The following is a 9,081-nucleotide window of genomic DNA, read 5'->3' as shown; positions in this document are numbered from 1 at the left end:
CCGCAGAGCAAACCGCTGGCCGCCGTGCTCAAGGACGTCTGCGATGCGTGAGTACCTGGGGATCGGGTGTGGGCTGCGGCGATGTAGTGACCGGTCTGTGGTTGCACGTTGGGTCGTGGCATGTGGTGACCAGCTTGTGGTGGTCCATCGAGTCATGGTGGGTGCTGACTCGTTGGGTTGTGACAGATGGTGATCATCCTTTGGTGGCCATTGGGTCACGATGAGCAGTGGCCATCCGTTGGTGGCTATTGGGTCATGATAAGCAGTGGCCATCCGTTGGTGGCTATTGGGTCATGATAAGCAGTGGCCATCCTTTGGTGGCCATTGGGACATGATAAGCAGTGGCCATCCTTTGGTGGCCATTGGGACATGATAAGCAGTGGCCATCCTTTGGTGGCCATTGGGTCACAATGAGCAGTGGCCATCCTTTGGTGGCCATTGGGTCATGATAAGCAGTGGCCATCCTTTGGTAGCCGTTGGGTCACGATGACAGTGGCCATCCTTTGGTGGCCTATCAGCTCACAATAAGTAGTGGCCATCCTTTGGTGGCCCCTTGGGTCACGATGAGCAGTGGCCATCCTTTGGTGGCCCCTTGGGTAACGATGAGCAGTGGCCATCCTTTGGTGGCCCCTTGGGTCATGACAAGCAGTGGCCATCCTTTGGTGACCCACTGGGTCACGATGAGCAGTGACCAGCCTGTCATGGTTCCTTGGATCATGACAAGTGTTGACCAGCCTGTGGTGGCCCATCAGGTCATAGCAGATGATGATAAGTCTATGGTGAACCATCAGATTGTCACAGATGGTCACCAGCCTGTGGTGGCCCATTGGGAGAGATCAGTCTGTGGGGGCCCATCAGGTCACGACGGCCAGTGCGTGGCATTCCGCCGGGTCGTCAGAGCCCACAGCCATGGGGCACGGCTGGGACATCGGGCTGCGGTGGCCAGGACCAGCCCTCCTCCATGACGTGCTGCGTGTCGCTGCAGGTGGAGCCTGCCCAACGCGGAGCGCTATGCCCTGCAGTACACCGACGGGCGCCAGACGTACATCACCGAGTTGGTGAGCAGTCACCCACCCAGACCCCGGCCCCGGTGGCTCTGCGTGCCCCTCACCCCTTCCTTTTCTCTTCATAGAACCGCGGGGAGATAAAGAATGGGAGCATCTTGCGATTGACCACTTCTCCGGTACATCCCCTGTCTCCTTCTCTGAAGGCGGGCGCTGGGGTCAGCCTGCTGCTCCCTGCCATGGGGCCCTCCAAGGGCGATGCGGCTCTCCAAGGCCCCAACTCTGCCTTGCTTGGTGACATCTGGCTCATGGCAGCTCCTCTCGGTGCCTCAGACAAAGCAGAAATAACAGAGAGACCTGTCTGAACCTTTGTTCTCCCTCAGTAGTCTTGGGGGAGCATGAGGAGAAACTAACTCATAGTCTTTGGGACACACTTTGGACACATCAAGTGCACTTAGTGCAGTGCTGGTCTGACTTCCTTCCTCGGTTCTGCTGGTTTCTGCTCTGATTGCTCTCTTTCAGACCCCTCCTCGCCTCCTTCCTACACTTCATCTCCTCCAGCCTCTGCCTCCAGGTCTGTTGCTGCCTTTCGATGAGCCCCTGTGGCTTCATTCTTTCCTTCCTGGTAGGACCAAGAAGCAGAGAGGTTGTACGGCGGGATCCAGAGCAACAACGTGGACGTGAAGACTGACTCACTGAAGAAGCTTGCAAGCCTCTCCCAGGATGTTACCTTTGCTCAGGAGTTTATCAACAGAAATGGCTTGAAACAAATTTTCTATATTGTGGAAGAAGGGAACGAGTGAGTATCAGAAGGGGAATTTCCTTGCAGATTTTGCCTTCTCCCTTGCTAATGCTATATGAGCTCTAAGCTGGGCTTCACTGGTGGCCTCTTTTGGCTTTGATAATCCCTCTGTCTGAAGTTTTTGGCTGTGAGAGATCTTCAGGCAGCTTGAGAAACCCCTGAGTGCCACACCAGTGCCGCCTCAATGCCTTCCTCTCAATATACAATGGGGAATGTCTGGATGCTAAACCCAAAAATCACGCAGCGAAGTGCATGTTTCTTGGAAGCAGTGGGTGGGATCTGAGGTGGTTTTGGTTTCCCCAGAGCTCGTGCATGTGGTCTTTGTACTGCGATAACGCAGCTTTCCAGAAACTTGCACTTCCCCTACCATGGCTTCCTAGGATGACTAAGCCAGAGTCTGGTTTCCTACCCAGCAACATTCTCTGTCATTCTTTTCATTCTTTTCCATTTGCTTTTCTGGTTATTTCTGTTGTACCCCCCAGTGGGCACAAGAGATGGGTGCACGCTGATGGATCCTGCCTTACTGTGCTCACTGCAGAGTGTCCGGAGCAAGAATGGCTTGCTCAGTTTGCTCTCCCATTTCTCCAGTACAGGGGAGATCCTTGCTCACACCCTGAAGGCCTTCATGGAGCTGATGGAGCACGATTTCGTCTCCTGGGAGACTCTTAGTGCAGCCTTCATCAAAAAAGTACACAACTCCTGTGCCGTGGGCTGCCCCGTTGTCACTCAGGCTCGACCTGCCTTGTACTGATGGTTTCTGTTATTGTAGATCGTGAGTTACGTCAACATGAACGCCATGGATGCCTCTGTCCAGCAGCTCTCCATGTCAATCCTGGAGAACATGGTACCCAGCAGCCGCGTCCTCTTTGAGCTCGTCAAAAAAGAAGTGACAGTGGACCGTCTTCTCACCCACCTACAGGTGTAAGTGGGGAGCCAGTGGGAACGTGGCCCTGGAGGGGATTTTTGGGGGGGTCTTGCTGGCGATCCTTGGCACCACGTTGTGTTGTCCCTCCCTAAGCAACTGGAGAGCACTCAGCATCAGTTGCCCCTTTGCTGGGGGAGGTTTGGGTTAGGGTGTACTGAACAGAGTTTGCATCGGGGTCTGAGAGTGAACGGGGAAGAGGACTGTGCCTTAGGGCTGTCCTTGCAGCTGGTGACACTACGTTCCTTCCTCCTTCCCCAGGACAAACGCCCAGCTGCAGCTGAAGGCCATGGCCCTGCTGATTGCACTGCTGCTGGCTGCCACCGATGCTGAACGGCGGGTATGGGGCGGTGGGCAGCACTGGGGGACAGCGGGGTGGTGGGCACTGGAGATCCCAACACAAGGGTGCACCCATCGCTGGGGCCCTCTGCCAAGAGCCCAGAGTTAGGGACGGTGGGGGTGGGGACTGCAAGGGAATGCTTAGCTTTTCTGGAAAGAGCAGTGCTGGGTAGGGGGTTGTCTCACAGCCTTTCCCCTCTAGGATATGATGGAGTACCTGAGAGAGAAGAACATCAGACAGTTCATCCACAAGGTGGGGAGCAGGGTTCTTACAAGGCTCTGTGCTTCTTCCTGTCCTTCCCTCCTCGTGTGTGCCACCTGCAGAGCCCAGCCCTGGGGTGCTGTTCTCTTCCCTTTGGGCTGCGGGGCTTTGGCTATTGGTCCCTGGGTCTGGAGCACCCATGGGTCCCTTCTCACTCGGAGTCTCCTGTAGAACATCATCCACAGCTCTGAGCCGCTGGGGGATGAGATGGCCCATTACCTCTATGTGCTGCAGTCCGTCAGCCTCAACCTGCACGAGCGCCGCATGAGGACCTCCGTGGACCCCTACTCACAGGTCTGGGAGCTCTCTCACGGGTCTGGGAGCTCTCTCACGGGTCTGGGAGCTCTCTCACAGGTCTGGGAGCTCTCTCCTTGCTGTGCTTCCTTTGGAAGTCGGGCGGGTGAAGGCTTGGGATGTGTTCCTTTCCCAGCATAGTGGCTTTCACCATTGGTTTTAGACCACGGTGCGCAGGGCTCACTGATGCCCTTCCTCTCTGCTCTCCCTCCAGGAGCAGAGGGAGCTCCTCCAGTCGCTGCGCCAATCTGCCTTCGAGTCGGAGAGCGATGCTCCTGCTGGCACCTTCAGCACCGAGCGCCGGCGGTCGCTGTGTGCCAAGGAGTTCCGCAAGCTTGGCTTCATGGTGCGGCCCCAACCATCCATGTCCCGGCCTCAGTGGGACCTTGGCATCTCCCACAGACCTGCTGTCCTGCTGCTGCTTGGAGAAGTGCTCAACTGTGTTCTTTTGTGTCTTGCCAGAACAACAGCAACCCAGCAGAGGACCTGCGCCGTGCACCGCCGGGGCTCCTCGCCCTCGACAACATGGTGTATTTCTCCAGGCACACCCCCAGTGCCTACAGCCGGGTGCGTGCCCCTGCCTGGGGAATCTCCCAGCAGAAAGGTGCTGGTGGATCTCCAGCTTCTCATCCTTTCTTTCTTCCATCCTTGTTGGCCTCACCTAGGGCAGGATGCCCCATTAAGGTTGAAAAAGACCTCAGAGACCGCTGAGCTCACCCTCACCATGCCCACTGACCACATCCCTCAGTACCACATCCCCATAGTTCTGGGACACCTCCAGGGACACCCCCACCCCCCTGGGCAGCCCTTCCTGTGGGTAGAAGTGGTGACTGGGGCCTGTTGGCACTCCACTGAGTTTCAGTGCTTGGTTACCACTGGGTTTCTGGACATAAGCAGTTGGTGGGTGCACAGTGTTAGCTGTGCTCTGAGCTGCTCTGCCTGTGATAGCTCCAGTGCTGAGGATGCTGTGTCAGGATCTGGGGAGAGCTGCTGTTTGGAATGGCTCAGCTCTTTGGGGGACAGCTGAGCAGGATAATCAGGAGGAGCATGGAGAGCACTGATGCTGGTGTGTGTAACACAAGGCCATGTTCCTCTCCTCCAGTTCGTCCTCGAAAACAGCAGCCGTGAGGACAAACACGAGTGCCCGTTTGCTCGAAGCAGCATCCAGCTCACCCTGATCCTCTGTGAGATCCTGCATGTTGGAGAGCCGTGTATGTGTGTGCCCAGCCCTGCACCATCCCAGCGGTGGGGATGTGTGGCAGAGGGGCTGTGCCACGGCTGACAATTGGGGAAGGGCTGTGCGATGTCCAGGTTCTCCTGGATACTGCAGTTGTACAGAAAAATGGGAGTGTGGCATCGTCTGTCCTTCTCATCGCAGGCTCGGAGACAGCTCAGGCCTTTTACCCTATGTTCTTCGGGCAGGATCATTTCTTTGAAGAGCTCTTCTGCATCTGCATCCAGCTGGTGAACAAGACGTGGAAGGAGATGCGAGCCACCCAGGAGGACTTTGATAAGGTGATAACAGGACCCCGTGGCTGTGCGTATGTCCCTGGAGCATCACCAGACTGGGGATGCTGTCTGGGCCCCCCCAGGTGCTGCAGGTGGTGCGGGAGCAGATCACCAGGACCCTTTCCCTCAAACCCACCTCCCTGGAGCTGTTCAAGACCAGAGTGAACGCGCTGAACTACAGCGAGATCCTGAAGCTGCGGCAAACAGAGCGGCTGCACCAGGAGGAGACGCTGGCCGTGCCCGTGCTGTGAGTGGGCTGTGGGCAGGGGGCTGTGCTGGGGGGTGACCCCGTAAAGGCTAGCAGGTGAACGCTGAAGGGTCTGTGCTCCTTATCCCTGGCTGGCATCCCAGGGAGCTGCGTGAGAGGCTGAAGCCGGAGCTCCTGGAGCTGATCCGCCAGCAGCGCCTGCTGCGCCTCTGCGAGGGCACCCTGTTCCGTAAGATCAGCAGCCGCCGGCGCCAGGGTGAGTGGCAGGAGTGCCAGCCCCATGGCTGCCCCTGGAGAGGGCCAGGGTGGGCGCAATTAACCGCAGCTCATTAGCAGAAGTGCTAACGGGGTCTCAGCTGGGGCCTTTCTGCTGCAGATAAGCTCTGGTACTGCCGCTTGTCACCCAATCACAAAGTGCTGCACTACGGGGATGTGGAGGAAGGGGTGCACTCGCCCCCCATCGAGAGCCTGCCAGAGAAAAGTAGGTTATGGGGAGAAAGAAAGGGAGGGGGAAGGGAGCACTCTGCCCACCTCGGTTACTATGTGCTCCGGATGGGAGTTGCCCCGCCATCGGGGTGCCACATGCCTGGCCCTGGGCCTGGAGGTGCAGTGGGCTGGGGGAGATCTGGCACTTTCCAGGGCTCCTTTCCTCATGTGAGGCTGTGACCGAAATCCCGGCTGCTCACATTGCTGCCCGAATGGTGGGCACTGGTTCTGGGGGTGAGGACCGGGAAAGAGGGAACCCACAGCTTTTCTGCTCCCCAGTTCCTGTGGCAGACATGAAGGCACTGCTCGTTGGGAAGGAGTGTCCACACACGAAGGAGAAGAGCTCTGGGAAGCAGAACAAGGTCAGCACCTCCACCCCACCTTGTATGCTCCCCTCCTTCCTTCTGCTCTGTCACTCTGCGCATCCCCAGATGTGTCCCAGGGCACAGCCAGCGCAGGGTGCTGGCCACAATCTGGAGCTCCAAAGCTGGAGGCTCTGAAGAAGATTAAATGAGCATGGGACAGGCTTTTGGTGTGCCTTGAGGCTGGAGACCTGCTGGGTCTTTCACGCTGCAAATCCCAGCGGGCTGGAGAGGCCAACTATTGGGTTGGGTGTTGGGAACAATCTGTGCTCCCAAAGAGCAGTGATGCAGTGGCACAGCTGCCCAGGGAGGTGGGGGAGTCACTGTTCCTGGAGATGTCCCAGAGTCGTGGGGATGTGGCACTGAGGGATGTGGGCAGTGGGCATGGTGGGGGTGGGCTGGGGTTGGACTTGGGGATCTGGGAGGATCTTTCTAACCTTAGTGGTTCTATGAATCCCCATAGGATGTCCTGGAGCTCGCCTTCTCCATAGTGTACGATGTGGAGGAATACTGCCTGAACTTCGTTGCCCCCACACGCTATGAGGTGAGCTCCAGGGGCTACAGGAGGGCACGTCCTTGCCAAGGGGGGCTGAGCAAGGGAGGACCCCTCTCTGCTCTCCCAGACCTGGAATTGGACACTAAAGAGTGATTTGTGACACTGCTCCCACCTCCCCTACGTAGCCTGGAGGAGCTGGGGTTCCCTGGCTTGCAGCCAGCGTGCTGGGCTAGTACTGAAAGGACAAAAATGCCTTTGTGCAGCCATGGCTGAGGGCCTGGAGGAATGTGAGGACTGCAGCTCTCTAGTTGGCTGCAAGATTTGGGGATGAACAAGGACCCAGTCTGTCTGGGAAGGTCTGATGTGGAGCTGGGGGCCAAGCTGCCCTGTGCTGGGTGAAGGTGTGGGATGAGCGTGGCACGGACAGAGGTGCGTTGGGTACAGCTGCTTCGCCCTAGTGTTGAGAGCCAGAGAGCCAGTTCTCTGGCTGCCCAGAGCTCCCCTGAGCTGCTTTGCTTCTCCAGTTTTGCCTGTGGACAGATGGGCTGAATGTGCTTCTGGGCAAGGAGATGACGAGTGAGAGAACGCAGACAGACCTCGACGTCCTGCTGTCGATGGAACTCAAACTGCGGCTCCTGGACCTGGAGAACATCAGCATCCCTGACAACCCCCCTCCTCGTCCCAAAGCCCCCCAGCAACCTCAACTTCTGCTATGACTTCAGCCATGCAGAACAGTGAGTTCCTGCATCCCCCCCCCGTGCCCAATCTCTGTGCCCCCTCCTTCTCTCTGTAGGCTGCTCCATTCAGCTCTGAGATGTTTGGAGCTAGAAACATTCTGTTGCCTGCTAACAGCAAAACCCTTCCTCCAGGCTCTGTCCCCAAAGGGACGAGCCTAGGTGCTTGGATGGGGCTTGGGTATGCGCTGCCTGTCCCCTTCCCATGCTGGTGGCTGTGAGCAGGTCATCCTGTCCCCTTTTCCACACCTCTGCTATTTGCCCAGACAGAACTCACCAGCATCCCGGGGCAAACCACCTTCCCTTCACTGCCTGCATCAGGGCTGAGCCACTGAGCTTTGGGCTCATGCTCTTTTAGAGGGAAGGGAGCTCTCTGCTCTGCTCCTGAGCCACAGGCATGAGAGACAAAACACTTCTCGACAGCTGAACCCCTTCATGCTGATGCTGTCCCCATACCCACTTTGCTGCAGTCACACTGAGGGCAGAGGGCAAGGACAGCAGGAGGAGGGATTGTACAGACACTGCTGTAACAGCTGGGGGGGGTCAGCATTACAACGGTACAGCCACACACCCTGACCCTCCCCAGCACAGCTGCTCAGGGTGGAGAATCCCCTCTGGGTGAAAAAGGAGTTAGGAAAGGCTGAAGTCCTCCCACTGCTTGGTTTGCCGAGCAGACAGCACTTTCCAGCGGGGTCAGCATTGCAGAGGGACAGACAGGCACTTAACGCACTGATTTTTTCCTGCTCTCCTCCCTCTCCCTGCTGTGAGTGCTCCCAGCCCCGGGCAGGGCAGCGGGATGCTCCCAGAGGTTGTTCAGGGTACGAATCCTCTTCCCTTGCACAATATGAGATGGGCACAGACTCGATGCTCAGAGCCCAACCCCAGCGCAGCACAGAGCTGCTCATGTTAACCTTGGTGCCTTCCCCGCCCCGGCGGATATTGCACACTCAGCCATGCTGCTGCACTACTGCATTACGACAAGCTACCTCCTCCGTGGCCCAAACGTCCCCCAACCCCGGTGCCCTGCACCTCCTCGTGCCTACGGCTTCTCCAGGGGGTGTTGTAGTAACCAGGGTGCAGCCTGCGAGCCTGCGGCTGTCTGAGCACTGGAACTGCATGCTGCAGGGTGGGCAGGGCCCTGCCTGTGCCCCCCACCTCCTGCAGATTTGGGCAATAAACACTTGTGGAGAACTCAGCGCTGTGTCCTTTGCAAAGGTTTGGGAGATGAGGGCTAAAGAGCATGAAAGGGGGCAAGGCAGAGCTGGGCATGCGCTGCCCTTCTGCTGATGTGTGCCAGGAAAAGAATCACAGAATGGCCAGGCTTGGAAGGGAGCTCAAGGATCACGAAGCTCCAACCCCCTGCCGCATGCAGGGCCACCAACCTCCACATTTCATAGCAGCCCAGGCTGCCCAGGGCCCCATCCAATCTGCCCTTGAACACCTCCAGGGATGGACGGGGCATCCACAGCCTCTCTGGGCAGCTGTTCCAGCACCTCACCACTCTCTGAGTACAGAACTTCCCCTGACATCCAACCTCAAGCTTCCCTCCCTCAACTTCAAACCATTTCCCCTCGTCCTGCAGTTATCTGCCCTTTCCAAGAGTTGATTCCCCTCCTGTCTGTAGGCTCCCTTTAGGTACTGAAGGCTGCACTGAGGTCACCCC

At 57.6% G+C, this 9,081-nt stretch overlaps 1 protein-coding gene across 1 annotated transcript; it reads left to right on the top strand.

Moving 5' to 3' along the window:
- Positions 1 to 6: 6 nt before the first annotated feature.
- On the top strand, positions 7 to 8,613 carry ELMO3 (engulfment and cell motility 3; the record flags this gene model as incomplete). The annotated part of the gene is given in 20 exon segments (XM_010718030.2): positions 7 to 47; positions 986 to 1,058; positions 1,133 to 1,183; positions 1,634 to 1,803; positions 2,395 to 2,494; positions 2,576 to 2,727; positions 2,990 to 3,068; positions 3,270 to 3,320; positions 3,501 to 3,623; positions 3,838 to 3,969; positions 4,086 to 4,190; positions 4,726 to 4,834; positions 5,002 to 5,138; positions 5,216 to 5,379; positions 5,484 to 5,596; positions 5,717 to 5,821; positions 6,106 to 6,188; positions 6,652 to 6,732; positions 7,209 to 7,361; positions 7,363 to 8,613. Coding segments are annotated over 20 exon segments (2,082 nt in total), but the record flags the coding sequence as incomplete, so codon positions are not given.
- Positions 8,614 to 9,081: the final 468 nt, after the last annotated feature.

The sequence above is a fragment of the Meleagris gallopavo genome, chromosome 13 (assembly GCF_000146605.3).
Source record: "Meleagris gallopavo isolate NT-WF06-2002-E0010 breed Aviagen turkey brand Nicholas breeding stock chromosome 13, Turkey_5.1, whole genome shotgun sequence".
NCBI classification, from domain to species: Eukaryota; Metazoa; Chordata; class Aves; order Galliformes; family Phasianidae; genus Meleagris; species Meleagris gallopavo.
This window is presented reverse-complemented; position numbering and strand designations above follow the sequence as displayed.